Raw genomic sequence first — 25,715 nt, 5'->3', positions numbered from 1 at the left:
TTGAATAGAGGTGCTCTGCAGGTACTGATAGCAAGAGATTACAGTACTGCATTTTACTGTGTGAAAAAGATAGTCCTCATTCTTAGTAGCTGGTTATCTGAAACGCCTTTAGAGCTGAATTTAGAGCAGGGTAGAAGTCTTGCTTTGCTCACACATCAGGAAAATATACACCAGAGGAGGATTTCCCTAACGGCTTTGCAATTCTTTTCCCCCTCGCAACGGGCCATAAAAGATAATTTAAGAGGTTGCTGGGAGCTTCATTACTACCTAAAGCACAGAAAACCTTCATCATCTATGTCCTGTTCACACCAAGCCCTGACGGATATACACACTTGGCAAAATCTAAAAACACAAACAGATTATAGTGGCTTGCTATCACCAATACCTTTATTGTACTTACTTTTGCAGAAGACTTTAGACATGTTACTTATCCTGCACTACGGAGAAGATCCTTCTAAAACAGACTTGAGTGCTTTTGAAGAAACAGACACAAAAGAGACAAACTGCTCACCTGAATTCATTAAGGGCATCAACAATTCTGTTATATGCCAAACTCCGCTGACTGGCATCAGCTGATCTACGACTCATTTTCATAGCCTTGAAAACAATCATTAAACAGATAAGTAACACATAGCTACAGAAGCACAGAAAATGGAAAACAAAGTCATGTGTTTGACTTTATCTTTCATGCAACTAGTCATGCAAATAATTTTTTTTTAAAGTGATAAAACGATGGTACAAGTGCCAACTTTCATATCTGAGGAAAGATAGGTGAGGCACATGCATTTGCAGCCTCTGCTTCTTCTGTGCTTTTCATCATTCAAGGCATAAAAGGGGTCAAAGTTTTCATTGCAGTGGCGAAGTAACCACTAAGTATTTCCTAGAAGAGAGATTTGAAGCAAATCTAACCGCATATTTGAAATGTCAATCTTTGAAAATTTCCTACACATCAGAATCAGGGGGTTAAAAAAAAGAGAAAGAAAAAAGCTCGATATTTATTTACAGCCTGGAATAGCCTAGGGATAGGTTCTGACCCTGCAGTCCACTAGACTCAGATACAGCTGAAGAAGGGAGGTAGAGGTGGTCTTAAAAACACCTTTCCCCCTTGCCTGATCCAGGGCTTGCTGGGAGCTTACACAGCCTATCGACCGTTCTAGCTGTCAGCAATCCCTGTAGCGTAACGCAGCATGCTCTGTCCTCACCCTGTGTTGTGCTTTTGCTAGCAATAAGAAACACCATCAAAGATGCTGTGGAGCAAAGCTCTTCTCTGGTGCAATTCCAATACCCCACGGCAAGTTGATCCCACTTTTGTAAACTAGTAACAAGAGTTAGGAATTAATCTGACAGGGCTGGGGGGGGACGTACAGCAATACAAGTGCAAGAATCAAAAGAGACTGTGTTTACCTGTTCTATTGCACTCTTCAGTTTGTTCATGTGACTCTCAAAAAGAGGAAAGTGTGAGAAGAAGAACTCATTAAATTTGTTGTTTTCATCTTCATCTCTCGAGAGTGAAAAAATAACTCCAATTGCTATCTTTTTCTTCCTAACAATTCCTGGGCTAGGACCAGAGCTGTCATCTGACAAGTTAAAGCTTTCATCCATGGACCTTGAAGCATGAAAAAAAAATAGAAAGTTAATGTAATCCACTGCTTAAAGTTGTATCTTGGTTTCCTGTGTAATTCAATTCTTGAACATTTCACTTCAATAAACACCTTTTGTTTGCATGTGTTGTCAAATCATGACCTCTGATAACATCCACTTTGCAGTTTTTTTACAAGCAATCATTAATTGATCCTGCAATCACAAAAGCTGGAACCAGATTCAAAGTGTTTCTGGGGTCAGAATATGGTACTCTAGTTCTCTCCCATCTCTGCCAAGAATTTGTGTTTTGAGTAGGATTTTAGGGCTTCTTATCCTCAAAAGTACAGCCTACAGGTTTACGTTTTGCTGAAGGCTTTCTAGTTAGTGCAAAACAACAAATGCTGTGAAGAAAACAGATACTAAAAAAGATCAGGCGTTGAAGTGCAGCCTGACTTACACCTCTGTAATACCCCACAGAAAGCAACAGCAAGAGCAGATGTACATATGCAAGAGCAGAATCATGCTGACAATGGTGGAAAATTTATGGGCAGCAACCCGCATTTTCATTCCCAGCTCACCATCGAGGGAAGACCCCATTCTCCAAGCTGGTAGTCTGACTGCGACGCCAACGCCGCTGGTAACTGCTAGCACAGCTTTTGTTAAATGAAGAGCCCGGAGATGGAAACGGAGTGATGAGCAGACTGCTAAGAGATGCTGCAATAATAAGAGGAACAAATAAAAATCTCTCCAGAAGAAAGAGCATTTGGAAAATAATACCAGCAACTAAACGAAGCCCCTCAAGATAAACTGGTGTTGCTTCTCAAGTGCCTTCTCTTCTGTTTATCTATGTTTCATATCGAAAAATAACCAGTTTATAAGAACATTAACAAGATATACAAGCACTACAAGGGTGGGACAGTCCTGCAGCTTTACATAATAGGCAACATACAGGCTGTACCTTGCTCATCAACCCTGAGTATTGGGAAATAAATTCTTTGTGGAAAGGAGTAGCGTTAATCACATCCTTTAACAGCCTTTCCAATCCTAACCTGAAGTGCCCAATATCCTGAATTTAGGGGAAGGAGAGGGGTGTTGTGGAGGTGAATTCGTGTTTTAACATTACAGTCCTCCTCAACTTGGAAAGGAGATGACAACAAGTATTGTTTAGAAATGCTGCAAACTCATTTCAATATTTAATTTGGCTTGTTTACTTGCAGCATGCTTTAATAAATTGCACTGCTGTTCAGATTATCTCTGTGAGGTTCCTAATGCAACAACCTTGACACCTACAACATCTGTACATATACATATAGGTGTGCATTAATGCTTATATATAACTAAACAGAAGAATCACATTTCAGCACAGGGAAAACTTTTTGATAATGTCTAGACATCTCAGTGACGAATACTACTGAATATTTTTGGAGTCCACAGGGTTAACACAGGGAACTGACATTACCAGATCTTGCTATACCGCTGTCTCTGTCCTCATTCTGCTCCCTCCCAGGCATATCCATAGGGTTGCTATGAACTGTAAAACAAGGAATACCAATTAGCAGGGGAATATACAGTTCCTTTCTTGTTTGCAGATCTCCATGTAATTAATGAAACAAAAACATGCTCATTAATTCAGATCAACAGCACTGCACAAGGCCATCACCAAGAAAGGCTGCTTAGCTGAACATGCCAAAACACTTATCTGAAAAGCTTGTATGTGTTTTTCTGAAGTCCATACACCTATTTTAGTACAAACTAAAACTAGTACCCTTCGTTTCTTTACACAGATATTTTTCAATGACATTTTAATGTACCAAAAGGATGTTGGTCACATTGGTAGTACTCAGTGTATAGACAAAAAAACCCACCCAAAACCAATGTAAACACAACTTCATTCATATACCTTTCTTAGGTATTATATATATAATTTTAAAAGGATTTTACAATGCTGTCTTGAAGAAAATAATTACTTTTAAATTGTGAGCAGTGCATTGGTTGTTCAACTAAGCTGTAAGCTGTCCAGATTTACAGTCTGCATATACACAAGATCAAAAGTGTCTCAGGCTCAATAGTCTTTAAACGTGATGTATTTTACAAATATGTGTGTGAAATAAAAGCTACTCAGCCATGGAAATAAGACCCAACCACTAAAAGCAAGAAATGCCCATTTTAAATGAACCTAGTTTAGCTTTAGTTTTTACAGTTTGGTTGAAACAAGTCCAGATCAAAATAGCTTGACACTATTGTGAAATATTATTTCCAGAAATACGAAATCCACCATCAAACATATGTTTCCAAAACAAAACAACACAACCAACCAACCCCAAAGAGGACTATTAAAATGCCTGCTGTCCTCTGGGGATTTAAAGCATGTATCCAAAAAGGTAAGAGAGCAGACATCACTGTCCATTTCGTATTTAAAAAAAACAAAAATCTTATTTCCAGGGCTAAACTACAAATCCACACAGTTTTGTCACACCAGCTAGACTAGCCACACAGCACAGCACACAGCACACTGCAAACCTGCAAAGAAAGAGGCGCTCCGGATCAGGCGGAGCGGACCTTGCTCTGAGAATGCCCGCCTAGGGCTGCAAAGCTGTGAAAGACCTACATGGCAAAACGTAAAATACACATGAAAGAATGAGGTTAGTAAAGCAGAACAGTCTGTAGGGAGGGGGCCAGGGCAGGGATAGATATAAGAAAGATGTAAGCCAACATAAATGCAGACTAACATAATGCAGGAGAACAGCTCTTATGTTTAACAAGAATGTTGATTCAAGGATACAGCTTACAGTTGGACTATATAGTATTTATAGAATTAAAATAATAGACCCGGCTTTACACTGTCTCCCATACATGGATGGGGTTTCTCTCCAAGGGCTTTTTTTTTTTTCTTGTTAAAGTTGAAAAATGATTAATTTATGCAGGCTCAAAGCCTAACTTGATCACAAACAGGGGATTCATCATGGAGTACAATGTTTGTTTTAACATCCACACTGGTGGGGTGGCTGAAGAACACTGTTGCTGAAGACGACGGGGAGGAAGGGGGAGAAGGCAGGCAGAAATTAATCTTAGTAGAACCAACAGAAAATTATAGGCTGAAGTAGTTGTTCTGAGAACAGTCAGTACATCAATTTAGTGAAATGATCATATAGAAAATAATTGTTAGCAGTCTCAGTATTCCCTTTTAAAAATAATACTGGATTGTAGGTATACCAGGGAAAGAGTGTATTTACTGTACACACAGCCAGGAAAAATGCATGGGTATTTTTAATGAGTTAATTACCAGTCCTTCTCCTAAATTTGAAGCTACTGCTCACTCAAAGTTTTCTGATTATACAAAACACGAAAGCTGCATTTCAACAAAGCTCCCTTCCATTCTCTTAGGTCTTCACTCATTAAAGGAAAGGACATGACCAGTGCTGCTTTTTTTTTTTTTTTTCAACCAGCATATCTAAAAAAAGCAGCTTGTAAATAGTTCCCAACCAAAACACATAGACCCTTCTCCTATCACAGGCTGGCAAGAGCCAAGGAGTCAGGGGCAGTCTTTGCTGTCCAACACAGTTGTTAGAAATGCTGCAGTTACAGATTAACTTCTTTACGTACTTTACCCATGGTTCCCTCTGCGTTGAAAGGGGAACTGTAAACAAACACTGTGGAACCCACTGAAAACTTGTGCAGCTCAATTACAAAGAAAGTTTCAGCATCCTCTTCTAGCAGGCAATCTTGTCAATTCTTGTTGCACACCCTTGCACGGAGGTGCCTACGCCTCCTGGCCAGCTCTCAGGGCAGTTACCCTTTCTGCTCGGTGGGGAAGCGTCACCCTCACTACAGAGCCAGACACAGATGAACGTGTAGCACTGACTACACCTAAATCATATTGAGTCCACGCCTAATAGTTGCATTATCTGAATTTAAACTTGCAGTTTAGATCACACTGGTGATACAGCAAACTTTTGCCAAGCACAAACCACAACAAAACCCTAAAAGGAGATGAAGTGAGTTCCTCTCCCTTAGATTAGGCACCTCATTCACTCATGCACTGTGAAAAATCACAACTGAAGTCTGAAAGGAATACTGAAAATTAAGAAAAATGCATCTTTTTAACTTTCCTGACTTGGTGAATTCAGGAAACATTTAATAGATAATAGGTTCTTACAACTTTAATTGGCTTCCCTTATAAATGGACTATTGGGAATTATTTTAATGAGGTATACAGCTTTTGAGCCTGAAAAGCATTTAAGCCCATGCTTAGGTGTAGTCTTATCAAAGTCAGTGTGAGGGAGAGAAGTAAACACACCCAACAAGCATTAGGAGCACATCAAAGCCAGAAACCCAGTTAAAGTAACAAAGTCATCAAATTCACTCCTTACTTCCAACCCTAGAAAAGTGTATTTTATACAGAGCAATATTCTGGAAAGCAAACGTATAAAGCAGCCCCTTATTCCACCTACTACAACAGACATTTGCTTGGAAAGTCAATAATCTAAACCAAGGGAAAGGGAAGACGTGCTGAAGAGCTCATCAGGCTGCTACACTGGACAACCAAGCACTGAATTACAGCATCTTTTACTATCAGCTCTACTGTCCCCAAGGGGAAAAGCCAAAACCTTCTCCTGTTTTCTAATGTTCATGGAGCCTTCAGCCACAGCACTTCCACGAAGGCTGAGAACCAAAGATGCCAGATGTTTTTTCAAGACTGCTTAGATTCCATGGTCAGACCGAGAGAGAAAGAGGAGAAAACAAAAAGATATTCTGTCTAATCTGATCAAAAACTCCAGCACAACTGTGCAAGGTTAACTTAGACTAGTACAAACCACATGGGCACATGCGCTCAGGTGGCTAGAGTACAGAACAGAATGAAAATTATTAATGAAAATAAAATGGGAACAGAGCCAGGCAGAATCAATCCTGCCTGATCCGAGATATGCTGCTTAGAAAGTTCTACTGACTGTTGTTTTCCAATATTTTCTGTATTTGAACTTAAGTATATCTAAATATTTCTATTATGTATTTTATATACACATAGGTATCAGTAATACATTGAACCACTGCTAATTCCTTGAACTGCCCGATTTATTCTCCTCCAAACCCCACCAACATGTAATGTTTTTAGCTTGCCTTTTTTTTTAACATTTGATACGACTTAGAAGACTTTCATATTCTAGAATCTATGATTACTCAGTTAAAGATACCAGGAAATAAAATCTGTTTGTGATTACCTATATTCCCAAGAAGTCCATTCATAATTGTACTGTGGTCAGGCTTTAATGTATTGCTGTCTTGATTAATGAACTCAAGACTGTCCTGCAACCTATAACAAACAGAAAACATGCAACAAAAACAGTGATTTGCATTTCAGTAGAATATAGTGTTACTTCATTATAGCCCGAATGGAATGGACAAGATAAGAATGCAGGCTTCCACTAGAAAAAGCTTTCATAGCCTAAGCCACATTTTCAGGTGGGTCAATTAATACACAGAAAAATAAACATTGAACTCTTGGAACCCACATGTTTTTGTAACACCTTTTTCTTCATCTTGGACTGAATTCCCCAACTCCAGTATTCTGTTCTCATCTCTTCTCCTTTGTTGGTTGCAGGTACTTTTGTACTTTACAATATCAAGCTTCACCATATCAGCATTAAAGGAATGGTTCATTCATTCGCTTAAAGCAAACTGAGGTGAAGACAACAGCAAGGGAAAGGTGAGGACACTAGTGACAGGATGTAACAGATCAGGGAACAAGAAGTTATTTTTCTACAGAAAGAATCTGGAGGGTCCAAAAAAGGTCTTCTGTGTTCTTACATTCATCTGCTTATGTGCAATAGATATGATCTGTAATAGACTCACGTATTCAGGCTTCCGTAGATGCTACTTCCAGTGCGAGCTGTGAAAACCTTGCTGAGCATGAGCTGAGGAGGTGAGCTAGAGGGCAAAAAGGAAGATGTCAGAAACACAGTGCCAAGACAGGCTTTACTTTCCATTTCACAACCCTCCAGATTTTATAGACCTAAACAGGACATAACAGCCTTTTGTGTAAAAAGTGACATCAGAGTTACTTTAAAGCAAACCCAGAAATTCCTTTTACTCTGCACTTGTGGCATTCTATTCATTACATATTAGCACTAAGGAGTAAGTCTTATGAAAAGACCAGCAGTAAAAAATTAATCTTACCGGATCTGGTGAATTTTCAATGTGGAGCCCTTGTAGCTCATTGCCACGGAGCCAAACATCATCTCTCCAAGCATGTTAGCATCTGAGGAGCACCGAGAACCCTGCAAAAAAAACCCCCACCAACATTTGGTTTTAAGCATTTTAGAAGCACGCTTCTATTAAGGCAACATACAACTAAGGAAAATATACTTTATTTAAAAGATAAACTTGCAAAATATCTTGCTATAACACTGTCGAACACGCTGAGTTGAACAGTTCAATAAAGATAACGCTGGCATAGAAAGTGATCTTCACATTGGCTGTGAGCTAAACCACTAAAATCATCCAACAAACCTAACCCATCTACAGGGGGTGAGGGGAAGCAGATTCAAACGGTGCTGAGTCAGGGGACTAAAAACTTTTAAGAGTGTGATAAGACACTTTACTGAATAAGAACCATTAAGCCTAAACCTTGTGTCTGCTTGAGAAGAAGAATCACAAGTTCACTGGAGATCTGATACAGACTGTGCACTGGAGCCAAGTTGGACCAGTGCTTTCTTGACAAAGACTGATTCATAACTTATCCATGGATGGTATTTTGTATCTGATGCATCTTTCCCTGGTGCTCCTGTGACAGTACCAGCAAAGAGCTGTAGCATCGTGATGCCAAGCTCAAGTTGTGCAATTCCTGCTTCTTGGTTGGTGAGAGCTTGCTGTAAGGCATACTGGCTAAATACAGAGGAGGGACGTCACTATGCTGCATCACAGGCTAGATCAAATACTGCAAACAGAAACCTAACATTAAAAAGTTACTCAAGGCAACCAACTGGAGACAACTGCTCAGCTGACAGTCACCTTATTTGTATACTTTCAATGACTGAGATTACTGTCCCTTTATCCAGGGTTGTTTCATCTCTAGGATGAGCAGAATATTAGTGCTGGCTCTCCATTTGTGCCTTGCCCTGAATAATTTAAAATATCATGATCACTCACTCACAGAGCTCAGGCAGTTCATAGGTGAGGTACTTCGGTACTGTGCAAGAGAGCAATACATTTCCTTTGAGGCGCATGGCAATTCATAACACTTCCTTTGAGTAATCCTTCCAAAAGGTCCCTAAAACCAGTCACAGAAATAACCTTGTGTTTGGAAAATGCTAAGCGCCCTATCTCCATATCCCTTATCCAAGCTCTGAACAACCAGGATCCTCACCCGGATTCCTACACAGGCTCGGAATATATCTAAATATTTTGCCCAGCATCAGACAGTGAGCTCAGAGCACAACCAAGGACAGGGTGTCCACAGCACGGATTCCTACCAGCAGTAAGGAGTGATATGAAAATGACCACTCCATCTTTCTGCTCATGCTAGCCTGCAGAACAAGGGCAGGAACAAGGAAATGATAATCAGCCAGAAGGCAACACACTTACAACACTTCTCAATTTTTAGCTCTTCTCAAGCACTCTCAATTAAGATGATGGTACTTTAACAGATGTACTATTAACCTCTGAATTCTGCTATCAGTGCAAGAAAGATAGGGGATGAGTAAAAGTAGCAACCACAGTTATAAAAATGAGGATACAATTGCAAGGTTTGTTAGTGTTCATATGGCAGGGCAAAATCTGATCATGAGCTGGGTCTCAGAGAAATTTTCATCTTTACCTCCCAGGATATCATACTGCCTAGGTGCACTGTAGGCAGTACTGGAAAAACTAGACTTTAAAATCAGTCAGTATGACCCAGCAGCTCTGAGGAAATATAAGCATAGATGTTAATGCCTCCAGGAAATGATAGGTCTGCCAGCATCACAAAATCTTGAAGTAAGAACACTGCAAATTACTACAGCTAAATGTTATGATTGTTATTTTTAAATCTGTTGCAGATCTCCAATTGAAGGACTCATTCTGAATAAATGTCAAGCCCTTGATGGTTGGTTTTGGTTTCAACTTTCTGCTGTTGTGAAAATCTTATTCTAAAGCTGAGGAAAAATACTTTAAGATAAAGTATTGATTTTCTTTGTCAAGCAACTGAATTAAAAAAGCAAGTGAAAATCAGCTGCTTTCAAATTTAATTATAGGGGTTTCCCTTTCCTCCGAAAGACAAAGACAAGCAATGCTGAAGGCAAAGAGCATGATAAGATGCACCCATGGCCTGTTTCAGTCTGGCATTTCATCTACACTTAATAATTTTACCATGCATAACAGAAGATGCACGTATTTAATGCATTTAATATGCAAACACTGCTGCAGCTCAACTCTTTGGGCCTTTAATGCTGCAAAACAAAGGTCACTCAAGACCAAAGTAGAGTGCAATCAACTGAGGAAAGGGGTTAAATATTAAAAACCTGAAACAAAAGAAAGCCAAGGAGCATCTGGCAAAAAGGGCACAACCTCTGGCACTGACAGCTTGGACACAAACCAATTCCCTAGGTCATATGTAGGAGCTCACATAAAAACTGATCATAAAATACCCACAAGTGTTTCTTATTGCACATTAGCATATTAGAGGTAGTAAAATTTGCATGATTTGGGAATTGCATTTCTGAATATATTTACAACATTTAATATTCCACTTACTGTACATATTGTCCTATCAATAACTAAGTACATACGTAAATTAAAAACACAATACAGAAATAAATGTCAAATGTTGTGATGAACAAATCAGAAAGACTTTCAGTCCTGACTACACTGAGAAGCAGGTACCGAGGTAACACTAGTGTCATAATGCGCACATAATTGCAGGCAAGCTTAGAACCATATTCAGCTTCATCTTAATGGATTCTAATCACATTTGTGAGGGATCTGGATAGAACATAATTAAAAACATGGAAGCCTGGAACAAAACCCTGTATTTCACCTTGCGATTAAAGTTGCTCATATATAGTCAAAATGCATCTAAACAAGGAAACATAAAGAACTATTTTAAAAGTCCTATAGCATTGTATTATTTGGACTTCCACTTTATAGCTTAAAAAAAAAATAAAATAAACAAAAGAACGTATAAATACTGCAAATACATTAAGTAACTCCTGAGATTACCAGACACAGCAGTTAGAAGATAGGAAATGCCAGGCTGACTGATGTCTGGACAAGCTTACTCTGGCCCTTCTGCATACATGATACAAGATCTTACTCTGCAGTAAAGAACTCTTGTCTTTATGGCACTCTGCTTACTTGCTGGGGAAGCCTGGAAGGAGTACAGGGAACGCAGTAGATAGTTTACAACAAATACCCTGTAGAAGACCAACTTAAGGTCAAAGTTTCTCGCACACTTTCTGAGCCAGTCACATAGCCACACATCATTTCAGTTCAACTCAGTAAGATTTTGACTAAGTAATACATGTGAGGAAATGGGGACTTAAAAGGGAAAACTTTCCACAGCTTTAAAATACTCGATCATGCCAACCACTAAAATTAATTTCCTTTAATAACGTTGACCATTGTTCGCACAGAGCCTGCCCAGTAGGAGAGACAACTTCTGGATAGTGGGGAGCATCATTTTTCTTGGTCACACAATGCATGAAGGAGGTTATTTTGTGCTGGAAGGAAGCTGCTGACAGAAATGTCTCTTCCTTTCATAACCGCAGCTAAATGCCCTTCCAGGAAGGGAGGAATGGAAAACAGATCTTCAGCCACCTTACTAAAGCTGTGGAAAAGAGTGTGATGAGAAAGAGAAAACAAGAATATGCAGCTCGCCAAATATAGCAAGAGTTAACGTGACAGTGGGAAAGTCAGCACTGGAAGGTTCTTCATTTATATCTATGGTAGATTAAGACATCAGTAGTACTGTACTTCAGAATAGGTTGTAGAGATAGCAGCTTCCCTCAAACACACAATTACTTCATTACAAAGAGTGGAAGGGCTTAGTTCTATTTTAGAGTGGCTTAATATAAAACACTTGTGATCCATGGAAGGAGAGATGACAGAAATATATCCGTGTCAGATGACTCCAGCTACTCTCGTGGCCAAAATCTCTTATGTAAAATGTAACTCAAGTGCACTGAATCCCTTGTTATAAAGCTGTTACACAGACTACCCCTATAGCTAGTGCATTTCTCTGTTATTTCCCTGGCATTTAGCAATAAAGTAAAATAAACTACCTCATCTATACCAAGATAAGATATTTGTGCCAAGTCTGATCATACCGAACGAGTGTTATCACCTAGGTCATAAGACAGAACAAATGCCCTGGAGAAATCGCTGCCATTCAAGACACATCCTGAGAGAACCAGCTGGTTGGTTTTAGACTTGTTCAAAACCAAAACTACAGGATTAAACATTACTGAGTCAGAACCAAAGTCTGATTTTGACTGAAAACTGCTCTCCACCGCTAGCCTCTAGTTTCAAGCATTTTAGAACATTCACTACCTCACCTGCCGTTAGTATTTGACATGGGTTATGCAAAAAAAAGGAAAAGTGACTCACCTGGTATTTTGGGCATTGTTCTTTTGGATCAGAGAATGAGGAGGATGAATTGATTGAACTATCCAACGAAGAAGAGCTGTCTCCTCCGGGCTTCAGTTGGCAACACTTCCCAAAAACTCTCACCTGAGCATCACTGCAGAGTTTCTGAAATACAGACAACATATGTGAACACGCTAAGACCCGTGACCTGAAATCACTGTTTAGCAGCATTGCACTTACCTGTTCAGGTAAGATATTTAACAGCTAAAAGGCTTATACCCCAGGAAAACAGTTAACAGAATATTTATTAGTGTCTCTTGCAGCCTGGCTGTACGAAAGAAAGCTGAGCTGGTTTACTTCCAACTAGCCAGGAGTTAACAGGTCACTCCAGCCCCATTTTCCTCAGTAGCCATCCATCTCTGAAGCTTTACAAATGACTTTTTTAGACCCAGGATTAGGAGAAAGGATGGTACCAAAGCATTTAAAGGAAGGATGGCAACAACAGGCTCCAGCTGTCTTCATCTTGCTCGCGGTGCCCACTGGGGCGGAGGTGACACAGCAGTGTGACGGGCACAGCCCTCCAGAGAGACAAGGCCGGCCAGATCATGACATGGAGCAGTTCACGATGTACAGGAAAACACACCGATTAGGAATAATCGAGCAAGAACACCACAGAATCCAAGAGAGATTCATGTTACGAGGATAAGCGGAGAGAAAAGATACTATTTTTATAGATCTATCCCTAGCTGTGTCCAAGTCCCCTGGTCTTTTTAAAGAGTGGCACAGAGGTGACATGTTCCTCTCGTTTTCAGTATGATGGAATTGTGAGGCTGAAAATGGACAAAGCTGAAAAACACAGCTAGTGTTACAGAGAAGCCAGAGAAGTTTCCCAAAACGATGGAGAAATGGTCCAAGGGGTGATTTCTGATTGAGATTCAGACAGAAAGCATAGCAAAAACGGGAGTTAGGAGGGCTCAGATGGAGCTGGAACTGACATACAGAATGAGCAGGATCTGTGTCCACTCTATAGATGCAGTATTATCAACCACTGGCACGGGATATGCTCCACTACTGTTTTGTTCACTATTTTAAAACATTTGTGATTTCCCCTGCGAATCTCAGCATCCCAAGCAGAATCAGCATCCACATCAGTTAATGCCATTACACTAAAATTAGGCAATCCTCTTCACCTGAAGACCTCAACATATTTTTCATATACTCATTATATTTCAACACACCCACATAAGGTTGGCATTATTTACATTTGCTAGTGGGCAGCACTAGGAGACAGAAATAGTCTACACTGCTCAAAATTACATACTAACTATGCCCTAAGACTTTCTTAATTAACATTTCCTATACAACCACCAAACCAGTAAGAGCAAGCTGGAAGCAAACCCTACTGGAAGCAAGGTTCAAGGGACAGAAGGAAATCCAGAAGTGCTGTTATATGTCACAGCTTCATCTCTGGACTCACAGGTCCACATCACAAGCTCCCCCTTCATTCAAAAACATAAGCATGTCTCAATCTTTAATAGCTATGAAAAAAAAGAAAAGGCATAAAGAAAAGTGTGAAATACCCAAGGCACAGCGTGGTAACTCCATGACTGCTCAATAGTCAGCAACAACTGTACAAAAAGACAACTGCCCTTACTGCTGTGGACGGATTTTGGTGAGGGACAAGGTGGGAATCCCATCCCTCTGTCCTAGGCTATGCAGGTTACTACTTTTTTTTTTTTTTTTTTGGCTAAATATCACCCACCATTAGGGACAGGTGACTTTTATTTGGCCCTAACTGCAGGTGAGATTTAGCAAAACAGCAGAAAATGTCAGGGATTACCGAGCTCCACGCAGCAGTCTGCACTGCTGCTCCCATTAGAGAGCTGCTGCCACAGAAAGCCTTAAGGAAAAATGTGCAGACAAATCAGTAATTCTGTGGCAGAGGGGAAGGAAGCATTCACTAGCCGCTGAGTCCTGTGCTTTACTGACATACACAGCCTCCCATAGTAGTATCTTCTCATTACAACATCGTGGTGAGTACGTTGAATTCATGCAATATGTAGATTTGCTAATGGCTAGGATCTGTGGCTTGAGCACAGTACACAATGGCTGGAACATGTGAATGATCATCATATGACTTCAGTAGGAACTCGTGAACTAGAATTGCATTTTATCTCTGACACAAACAACAATGTCCTAGGCTGGGCAAGCATCATGTGATAAAACCACATAAAATCCACAGGGTTACAGAAGCTTTTGCAGGCAAACCACATTTCAGCTTGCATTTTCCATCAGATGTTGAAAGTTCCTTCTAAAAAGTTACAATTATAACTAAACTTCCTTGAGACTGTAAAGCCAGTAAATGCATTTCTACACGTGAAAAAATTTTCTGTGCATTAAAAAAATAGGCTACGTTTGCAAATTACTTACTTTTAAATTATTTCTTCTCATTATCATTGCATTTTTCTGCACAGCAGCTTTCCCCAGATCCACTGGGGACTCTGGTATCTTGAAGTAATAGCTGCCTGATTTAAATAGCAAACCAGGAGAATGGTTGTTTGGTCTTTGCAGTGGAGTTTAATGAACAAAGGCTCCTGCAAGGAGTCTGTAAAGGAGGTCAGGATCTTTCAGATACCACTTTTCAGAACCTCGTGAACAGTAAATCCCTCCTAAAATGCAGATCACTGACCAATTTCGGTGTTTGCTCTTATACAAACTTAGCATGTGCTTAAGAATAACCTGTTGGACAATGAGATCAAGTACCTGCAATGCCCCCCTCCTCTGCAGCTTCTGACTCCAAATGTCAATGAAATTTTAGATGCTACAAATCTCAAGATATTCTGCATCAAAGGAGTGGGATTACTTGCATTCCAATATAATATTCCAAAGATATTAAAGCCAGGTTTCCAAAAATAAAAAGGTAACCTAATTATTTGAGAACCATACAAAGGAAAGTTTCAAAGTTGTGCATTTTCTTTCCAAATAGACATAGCTGCAACAAATCAGATCCCCAGGCAAAGTGCTGCTGGAGTCCTCCGAAATGCTCACTTTTGCTGGAGAGCAGAACATCTGCTGGAAGGATGCCGTGGGCAGCTGCCGCTCCTGGCTGCCACACTGCTCTCCCTGCTGTGGTCACACTCTTTGTTCTTTCTCTGCCAACTCGCTGCAGATACCGCCCAGCTCCAAAGACTTCCTGGCAGTCACAGTTCTTACCTTAGAGGTCATCACTTGCTGAAAGTCTTGGAGACCGATCAGGTAGTACTGAAGATAACTTAGAGTAAAAGGTCTTTATAGTACGACAGGGTAAAAGTAGTTTTCTTCTGCAATCTCTTTTCTCCACCTCTATCAGCAAAGACCTTTAACTCTTTGCCACAAGGTCTATAAATTCCTCAGTAAGTGGGAAGAACATGCCCAGGAAGAGGAATTTCTCCTGGGCAAGTTTTGGTTTGGGGATAATAAGAAAGTTGAAAGAAGCCTAGTGTGTTGAACCAAATCCAGACTGTGTGCATGTGCGTTAGGGCTGTGAGTGACAGAAGGAAAGAGAAATGTCATCATATGCTTTACTCTTTTCTACCTCTCTGCAACAGCAGGTGCTCAAATACCACTGTGGTGGTAGTGATAGAGAAATCTGTATTTCCAAGCAAAGCTGCCACTCTTCAAGAGCTCTGTACCTCATTTCTAGAACATTTCAGCAAAGCTGAAAAACTATTCCAAAATAGATAAATTAACACTTTTGCTTTATTAAGACGCGTTGGTCTGAATGTGTAATTAAAGGTATGCATCCACCTAGGACACAAGAGTAACCCGAATAGGCATTCATTCCTTCCCTTCAAGTGCTGCTGTAAAAATCCAGGTATCTTTCTTAAAATGCTGCTGTCGAGTGTTACATTCTCCCTTTATTTCCAGAGTTGTCAAGTTCCTCTATTACTCAGAGGTCAGTGAAGGAAGTAAAGACAACCCTATGTTCCCCCACACCACTAGTATTCTTCCATTTCTGTTTAGAGAGACTAAGCAGAGCTAAGAAGGTGGGACTGGGTCTCTGTGCTTACAGCTTTGTCTGTCTGCTCAGCCTGGCTCACTGGAAACCTGTCCACTGAGAGCCAGATAGAGACCAGAGTCTCCATTTCACACAACTCACCTAAAAGCAAAAGGCTCACTATCCAATTACTAATCCCTCAGTGCAATTTGCTGTTCAACATTTATCCAGTGCTGAAGTATATTAGAACACATGGCTAATCCTGGCTTGTTTAAAACAGCATGCCATTTTTCTACTTGGGGATAAATATGACATTTGGAGTGAAAGAAATTGCCGCAGTAGGAGATCAAATATCATATGACCTTTCAGTTAAATTATCCCAAAGATAATGACAACTAGGTTACATGGCAAAAGTGAACTTTTCGCTCCCCAAATCCACCTCTAGATCTCAAATTCTGTACCCTGGACCACTCTTTCTCTTTCATTCCTTCAAAAAAACAAACCAAACCCTGCTTCTGAAAATCCTCTTCTGCCTCCAGGTCCTGGGAACAAGCCACTACCCTTCTCTGATTCCTTGTCTTTCCCCCTTCCCAGCCAAACCATCCAAACTCTAGATGCCTGCTCAGCACAGCACACAGCTTGGCTCTTGCTTCTTTTTGCCCTACTCTTCCTCACGGTCCCCTGACACCCTTTTTCCTCCCTGGACTCCACGCCTTCCTCTAGGCTGATCTTTAGAGTCAGGAAATCTTTTAGCTTCTTACATGTCCACCAGTACCTCTCTTCAGCCAAATCCCGAATGGTAACAACTGTCTTGTCATAAGCCACCAGTGGACAACAAAAAAAGGAAAACGAGCGGTTAAATGAGACAGCTAACCCCCGTCCCTGAACTCATTCAGCCTGCTCCAAGGAAAGCCCTGACGCGAGGGTCCCCATCCCAGCTTCTTCTTTGGTTTACTCCCCGCTTCTCCCTCGTGGCACCATTTCTGCGGCACCCTTATCCCAGTCAACTGCCGGCCCTCGGAGGCAAACTCCTCATACTTCAGCTGGCCTTTGCACGCTGACATTTACGGCGACATAACTCACGTGCCGCACAACAGCAGCAGCGCAGTAAAATACAACGCAGCCTTCGCGTAAGGTTAGCGCGAACACAGCGTCAAGGTTGAGAAGCCAAGCACGCAGGGCTCAGGAAAGGCAGAGCCGAGGCTGAAAGCTCAGCACTGGCTGGGCCACCTGGCCTCTGCACCTTAAAAAGGAAAAGGAGCTGCTTGTCGTGCTTAATTTGAAATTCAAACCAGGCCCGCTGTCGCAGCTCTTGGAGGAGCATACCTGCGTTCACACGCAGCTCCTGGCTTGGAAACTCAGTACAACCCAACGCGTTGTACGGACGCGTGCAAGGGCCTCGCACGGCCACGAGGCACCACGCAGGGAGGAGAGCGGGGCCGGTGGCACGCGTGAATGGAAAGCAGGAAAGTGTTAGAGGAAAAGGAGCAGACAAGGACAGAAACTAGTAGAAATCAGTCATAGGTCGTAACACTATCACCTGCAAATCGAGTAATACAGTCTCATTAGAAATGAGACACGTGTTAGTATGAGGAACAAACTCCGAAGTAACTCCCTACAGGAGACAGTGGATCAAACCCACGAGCTTGCACGTAGAAGTACTTCGATACCCCAAAATCCAAGGGATGTAGATGTTTGGGTGTGGACCGAGGCTGTTCAGAAAAGGCATCAGTAATGTCTACTTCTCGTATCATGTGCTGCCCTTGTATACCCAACATGCAAATGCCTGTTCTGATACATTTGCTCATGACCTAGTGTCACAGGGCTGGAAAGGGCAACCAACTCTCTTCTGGGATACCCTGGCAGAAGTCTTGACAGAGGAATTACCCAATTTTCTGATGCTCGTGAGGCAGCAGCCTTTCGGCTCTGCTTCCCTGGAAAGCCAGGGAAGAACCTCTCCTGCTTAGCACCAAAAAAGGTACAGGACTCACAAAGGGGATTTCTCTGCCTCCCCCCCATGCCAAGTGCCCACAGCTGCCGAAGGCGGATCTCTGCCTGGCCTTGGTGGAAACGCCTGGCACAGCCTTCGGCCAACATTCCCGGTGCAGCGGCCGCCAGCCCTCCGAGTCACCAGACTGCTTCTCGGCTTTGCTTGCCAAGTTTAACTCTAGCAAGACCCGGGGAAAACATTACTTCTCCTGCGCAATTAAAATATTTTAATGGCCATACTGCAAACTCTCAGCTGCCTTCTGTCTGTCTCTGTGCTATACCCTCCCAAAATTCTTGTTTACCTAATATTTAGCTTTATAGAAGACGTGAAGAGGCTGATTTAATACCCAATGAAAACACAATATCCTTATTTGTGTTATAGTCACATTTCCCTCACGGATAATATGAACCTAGTAATGCTTTAATAATTAGAGCCCAGCTTGGTCTGAGCACAAACGCTGCAGTTTTCACTCATCAAGAAGTTTGAGCCTACTGTTTTATTTCTTGAAACATCTGTGTCTGGAAAAGTTTGCTCTGATGCTCCTTAAATTTTACAACCATACCTTCCCTTATAGAATTCAAATGAATGAGCCGTGTTCAACCTTGGTCCACCGCACTCAACTCTTGACATATGTAGAGATTAGATATATAAAATAGAGCAAAGTAAATCTCACCTTGCTGCAGGCATACAACTCAAATTCTAATTGCTTTCACGTCTCATAAGCAACAGAAAATGGGAACTGAAGAGCACAGCAACATAAAGCAAACTGAAACCCTCTCGGCTCTCTGCATTAGACTGATTAGACTTCAACCAGAACAGTCTGGCCACTGCTAGGCACTCTTGCAAATCTCCCCCCTAGTGTTATTTGTAAATCCAGAGGTATAAATCACATTAGGAAATGGGGGGGGGTGGGGGGAAGAGAGATGCAGAAAGCACTGGCTTTTGTGGGGTGGTGAACAGATACCCTTTCAGAAGGGAGAGTGCCCGGCCCACACACACGTCTTGCTGCAAAAGGGCAAGAGTGCCTTGGAATGTGCTTAGAGCCAAGATCTGGCTTTGTATAGGCAGGGTGTGTCTTTGTTAATGAAAATCATGATAAAGAGCGAGAAAAATAAACAATGCAATTCCTTGAAAATGGCCAGTACATACTGCTAACTGTACAAGCCTGTACTAAGCTTGCAGCAAGCCAAGCCGAGGACTCTTCTGCACGTTTTTACCTGCATAATGTTTCTGCTATTGCAAAGTTTTGTTTTACGAGGAAAGTTTTGCCTGACATGACATTATCTGAGTGCTGCAGAAGGCAGATGTCACAGCAAGCAAATGTTTCAATATATTCTCTTTCAAAGTCTCCTAATACCACAAAAAAGAAGAAATGTATCAAGTTACTAGAGATGAGTACTGGGCATTTCAAACACCCTGGGAAAAGTCTTCCTCCACCAGTCTCACATACTCATTTCACAGAGATGGTGAATACCACTATTTCCCTCCCCCTTCCCCCCTTAGCAAAGAAAAATAAAGGAGAGATTAATATGCAACCGTATTAGCTCCATTATCAGCTGTTTATTCTGTTGCCGTTGAGCTGCCAGAGTCAACAATCTTTCTGAAATAAACCAAAACAGTGAAGTTTGCAAGTTCACTGTGCAAGTACAGATCTATCTTAAAGAGGGTTTAGGCTTTCAAGAAATCAATTGAAATATGGTAAGAGGATTTATACTGTACAACATCTTTTTTTATTAATGAAGTAATACTTTATAATTAATGAAGTAATAGTAATGAGCATAGCCAGCAATTCGTACCAATAAACCACTTCTGAGATCTCGTCTTTAAAAACCTGTCTTCCTGGCAAGAACACCTAGAAGAACAGGAACTTATAAAGTCATTCTAACAAGCGAAAATTAAAAAGAAAGATGCATTTTGTTCAACATTTGTGAAACTTGCTTTACTTCACAAATTCTCAAAAAGAACTAGGAAATTGGGATCTTGATTCATGGCTATACAAGCGCTAGAGTAAGCGATAGAGAAGCCTGGAAATTAGTGCCTGATGAGAAACAAATGGACTCCCAGAGGTTAGGATATGCGGACATAGGAAGCACTCAGGACCAGGATGAGAAGCATCAGGCTGGCAACATTCAGCAATAGGCCAGAAGAGTTTACAAGCTGGATGAAGAATCTTCTGGCTGTACTCCAATACCCAACATGAAAACCAGGGCTTGAGGGTAATATGTTATTTTGTGTACTCCTGCTTACAGAACTTAGTAGGTCCTACGGGTAAAAGCAGCTGGGATCATGAATTTCAGTTCACACAATGCTTTCTGCTCACAGACCTTAAAATGGTTTGCAAACGTTTTTAGAGGTGGTGAAAAGGAAGTTCAAAGCAGCGAATATAAGCTGTCCAACCTCACACAACCACTTAGAATAGCACTGTGGCTAGAAATTAATCTTCTGGCCAGAGCCCTTAGAAGTAAGTATCTTCATCTGACTGCATCCATTACAGTTTCAATTAATAGATTACCATGCAGACCATGCCAAAAGGAAAAACAGAGGAAAACTTTTCAAGTAACTTTGTGTGAAAAAACTGTCAGCAAAGCATAGAAACGATTGGCAAAAGCTAACCAAACAGGACACAGGAGGACACAGGACTGGGAGGACCTTCTGATTAAGAATGCACACCCTACCATGGCATAAAAGCACATCCATAAATATCAGTTTATGCCCTGCCTCAGGCCCCCAGCATTGCCTGCTGCAGCACCAGGAAGGAATCCTTCTCTCTGAAAGAGCAGAAAGTAGACGAGCCCAGGAATAAAGAGATCACTACAGTATTTAAAGCTGTTAAGAGTGAAATCACTGAAGCCTGACTAATTTGCAACTTAACAGGCATTTAAATATAGCCCTGCATATAACCAACGTTTAAATGTTAATGTGAATAAAACAGAACATTTGTGATTTATCAATCTTGCCATTTAAAAAAATATAGACTATAACCATTCAAATTAGTAAAATACTCACCGACACTGAAACATCCTCTATTTTTCTTTTAGCACTGGAGTCAAATAAGACATTCCGTCCTCTTCTTTCGCAGTCCTGATACACAATCAGTCGGATCTGACTTGGGTCAAATTCCGGCAAAGGCCAGCTTTAATTAAAAGATAAAAGAGCAGAAGGATCAATTACCACAACTCTTCATTACACTGTCCTTTCTACGTTTTCTGTATATACAACTACATTAAAACATAAAGTCGAGCAAATGCAATGCCATTTCATCAAACCCTTTGATCCTGTAGCCAGAACTATGCCTTTTGGTTTTTTCTTTCCCTACACTTGCCAAATTACACTGGCATAAACGGCACCAATCCACTACAACCATATGCAATGATGTGCACAGCATTACTAGCTCTTGTGCTCTGTCTTGTGATATTTAATGTTTTCTTCAAGTTCCAGCTTTTTGAAATCAAGGTCATAGAAGAACTCAGCTTTTATGTTTAGAGACACATACCCCCCCCCCCAAAAAGAGTCCCTCATCATTGCAAGCACTAGCTTGAAAGCATTCACAATTCAAAAGCAAAAAGAAAAAAGGTATATATTCACACTGGCCTCTCCCTTAAGTAATTAATTTCTGCATTTGCAGTCATGGGTTTTCAGCCTCATGGTTTGGCAAAGCACTGAACTCCACAGCTGAAAAAATGCAAAGTACCTTTCCTACCCTTCTTCAGGTTTCACAAACGCTGTAGTAACATATGTGTATAGAACTAACTGCAGTATTACAAACTACAGCATTCATACTAATATATATGCTTTGATGCTGGGAAAAAGAGAGCCATGTGTAGCTTGGTCCTGACTATATACTCAGGTCCTCACTACATTCAGACTTGGAAATCATCTCCACTTATGCCACTGTGATTCAAGGCCATGTTGCTGCATGGGTCAGCAAAACACACAGAGCAGTTCTAACACACCTACTCCCAAACTATTTTTGCAGTCACTAACAAGGAAAGGAGCTTTCTTGAGCCTCTGCCTTCCCTAGTGTCACTGACTTCAGAGGAGCTCTGCAAAGGGAGAACTTGCAGGGCTCAGGCTTGAATACCATTGCCTTTAAGGGTGCTTTGTAGCCATAATCTTACATTTCCATTTTAAAAAGCCAGCCATGACTTTAAAACCCAGCAAGCATTGTTGCCCATGGACTTGGGAATCCATTTTCACTGATACCTTCTCAGTTCTTGGGAGACAGGAAACAAGACGCCTCCTCTATCCATGAAACCAACAGGAATCATCTTCTAGCTAGTTACAAGCCATTTCCTTAATCAAGCGAAATTCTATCTTCCTTATCCTTGCCTTTTAGGCAAGCAGCATTAGCATGAAACCCCAAGAAGTGAGAAACGAGGCCCTGGAACTTTCCAGCCATTAATGAAGGATACAGGCTCCCAGTTTACAAGGAGCTGTACATTTATTTCAGCAAAGAGATGCCCATAAGTGATAATATGGACTGAAGTAAACCTGGCATGCTAGACTCCAAGACTATGGTAAATTTTCCTCTCCTCTGTCCCTCTAATTCACCAACCAAAAGGTTTCCTTCTCTGTGCCCATGCTTTATGTGATCAGTATGCTAAGGACAATTTGTAACCCAACAACTTCTATAATAGGTCCCAGCAGAGAATCAATTTGATCACCAAAGCCATGGTTGCCTATCAGAAGTTTTTAAGACTGTCCAATATAGATTAACAGGCTTTACAACTAGTGTAGTCTCAGCGAGGTGAAACTAAGCACCAAGACATACAGTTACTTGGTCTCTTGAGAGAGGAAATCCATTTCCTGATCTGCTCAGCCCCACCATTTAGCAACAGGAGAGAAAAACAGAAGCTGCAGATAGTGTGCAACAAATGTCAAAAGCAACTTATTACAAGAGAAAAGCTTGAGCAACTTGAAACTGAAATAACTTGATGTCTAGATTCGGGGGCAGAGCCACGCACCCTCTCTCTTTGGGCACCTAAAGCCAAGCATTGTCCACAGAGGGACATGCCCACATGAAGAACAGACTGCAAACTGGGCAAAGTCTGCACCGAAAACCAAGCACAGTGACAAACTCAGTGCAGAGCATACATTTACCGGGGGCTCTGCTAATGAGCCCCACCTGGCATTTCAGAAAATGTAAGAAAACAAAATCCATATTGTTTGATGCATATTTGGAGTGTTATCAACTGAGAGGCTCAAAGGCACTAGAGCTGGGGACGGCTACTTGTAAGAACCTGACTTCAGCGAGAGGCGAGGAGGCAAGCGAGACCGCTGGATAAACTGGCTTCCTGAAGGAACCATCTTTTTATATTTAAGTGAAATCGATGGAAATCTGGAAACTCATTTTGTTTCCAGATAGGCCACTGTGGTTCCTATAAAGAAACAGCGTGTGACAACAACAACAACAAATTGTTTGCCAAAAAGGTGCTATCGCTTGCTCCACCCTTGCAGTGCATTTGAATTTCCTTCACACTCAGACAAAAGCATGTCTTCCATTACCTAGTACTTTTGATATTTGACTTTGAAATTACTGGCAAAGAAGGGCAGTAGCTGTTCCAGATCTTAGCAAAGTCTACTTATAAAAAGCTCCAAGAGCAGATTACACACTAAGAGGAGAGAAAGCTAAATATAAAACTCTTGCTGTATTCGGAAACATATTTGATCAAGGTAACAAGAGCTTGTTTACTTCTCAGCTTCTTCACATGACATTTTAACTTTCTCTAGACAAGCATTTAGTAGATATTATCCATCATAATTTGTGATAATTCCAAATAAGCGTTATCTCTGTTATGTAACAGAGTCCTTAAGCACATTTCAGCCTTGCAAAAACATCCCCTAGCAATAGCGGGCCACTTCCCAAACCAGAAGAAACTTTAAGAGTGCTGGGGGAAAGTTCATTTAGACAGACAGTAAACAGAGGCAGGCTGGCACCTCCGACTCAGCCCCACCACCTCCCAGTGAGGAGGAAGCCGGACACAGAGTAGCTTTGCTTTTGTTGTTACAGCTTTAAAATACCGCTAAGCTTGATATCTGGATAGATTATCCCCAGAAACACAAAAACTCCTGCATGCAATAGGGAGGGCATGTTCTCAAAACAAATATAACAGGGCAATACTCCAGCGCTGTTCTTCAGGCGGATGAAAACTGACCTAGATCTTCTGAATATAATTAGTTTTGTTTATAAATGGAAACCAACTTTGACATTTAACGGATGTTTTCTTGAGATTCTTATAGGAAAACCAGGAGACGTAGAATCAAATGTTCTAGCACTGTTAATGAAAGGTGAGTCTCCATCTCCCACGCTATTCTGGAAATGACGGTTCTCTTAATGAGGACTTTCTGCTGTGTGACCTATCTATCACTCTTTGATCTTTCCTTGAAACGGATTATATTTAAAGAAAAAAACAAACACAAAAACCACCAGCAAGAAAACCCCAACAATCTTTTCACCAATGGAAGTGTTTGTGACTTTGCCACACAGTTAGTGCTGTGAGGTCACGTGTCGAGCAAGAGAAGAAATAGTGATAAGTTATTTCTGAGCAGGACACCAGTCCTATGGAGATCTCCACTACACAAACAGTGATTCCTCTAGAATGAGACGTTCAGAAATACCTATATGCATAGAATGGGGTAGAAATCCATTGATGTATAAATGGTGCGTGGGATATTTCAGAAACAAATCACGTAAAACCAGATCTCACACAATCACAGACTGGTTGAGGCTGGAAGGAACCTCTGGAGGTCATCTGGTCCAACCTCCCTGTGCAGATGCTAATGCAAGTACAAAGCACAAAAGGAAAGGAATTATTCGGGACAGAAAGGCAAACTTCCACATGAATAATGATGAAATTATTAGAAACTAATAATAATGAAATCAAGGCCTGAAAAGTAATATTTTAATGCATGTTCATACCTAAGCCCTACTATGGTTCAGCTTTTCTCCTCTTTCATCCGTTTTGTTTTCCTGCCTTTTTTTTACCTTCAACCACTAGGAATATTATTTACAGTTTACATTTACAGATCCACTACATGCTTCCTGACACCTGTACTGCAAGTTGCATGGCAATCCAGAAGTCGAAATGCTCTCCAAGGGTGGATTTTCTCATGTATCTAATTCCTGGAGTTTCTTACTACCATAGGCATTTCTCAGCAAGAGGCAGCTGAATGGCTTTAAATTGGTATTATTATACTCTGTGCAAGTTTTAATAGATAAAATGACAGACGCAGAAATCCTTCATTACCACTCTACCAATTAAAATACAAGATTTTCCCCTGTAATTGAAAGCAAGTACATTCCTTCCTCGTTTCCACTACAACACGAACAGCACTTCTTCATTACATTAAAGGTTTAGCTTAATACTATTTTTCCTCCTGCCTGAGACTTTACTTTTAGAACTATTTCATATTAACACAGCTTAGATAGTATCCAATTACTTTTTAATAATTAGCACAGATATTTTAGAAGTCTTAAAGAGAAGCAATTGAAGCAAACCGATCAAGATATTAAGCAGGTAGGAATTGAAGAAGAGTTTGCTAAAAAGTAAAGTTGCTCAAAACCAGAATATGACTAATCATTGAAAAAGTAAGTTGAAACTATCAGTCAAG

General features: G+C 40.9%; 1 protein-coding gene across 4 annotated transcripts in view; it reads right to left on the bottom strand.

Moving 5' to 3' along the window:
- Window positions 1-25,715, bottom strand: part of FNIP1 (folliculin interacting protein 1) — a 70,948-nt gene that overhangs the window by 18,636 nt on the left and 26,597 nt on the right. For 3 of the 4 annotated variants that reach the window (XM_052816465.1, XM_052816466.1, XM_052816467.1), the window contains exons 2-11: window positions 21,111-21,237; window positions 12,160-12,303; window positions 7,756-7,856; window positions 7,432-7,506; window positions 6,801-6,892; window positions 4,102-4,185; window positions 3,041-3,112; window positions 2,160-2,295; window positions 1,405-1,606; window positions 512-597 (exon numbers count right to left, since the gene is read on the bottom strand). In XM_052816465.1, coding sequence (XP_052672425.1) covers window positions 512-597; window positions 1,405-1,606; window positions 2,160-2,295; window positions 3,041-3,112; window positions 4,102-4,185; window positions 6,801-6,892; window positions 7,432-7,506; window positions 7,756-7,856; window positions 12,160-12,303; window positions 21,111-21,237 — 1,119 coding nt within the window. The remainder of the gene's footprint in view (window positions 1-511; window positions 598-1,404; window positions 1,607-2,159; window positions 2,296-3,040; window positions 3,113-4,101; window positions 4,186-6,800; window positions 6,893-7,431; window positions 7,507-7,755; window positions 7,857-12,159; window positions 12,304-21,110; window positions 21,238-25,715) is intronic. The other variant, XM_052816468.1, reaches the window with a different exon arrangement.

The sequence above is a fragment of the Harpia harpyja genome, chromosome 20 (assembly GCF_026419915.1).
Source record: "Harpia harpyja isolate bHarHar1 chromosome 20, bHarHar1 primary haplotype, whole genome shotgun sequence".
Classification (NCBI taxonomy): domain Eukaryota; kingdom Metazoa; phylum Chordata; class Aves; order Accipitriformes; family Accipitridae; genus Harpia; species Harpia harpyja.
This window is presented reverse-complemented; position numbering and strand designations above follow the sequence as displayed.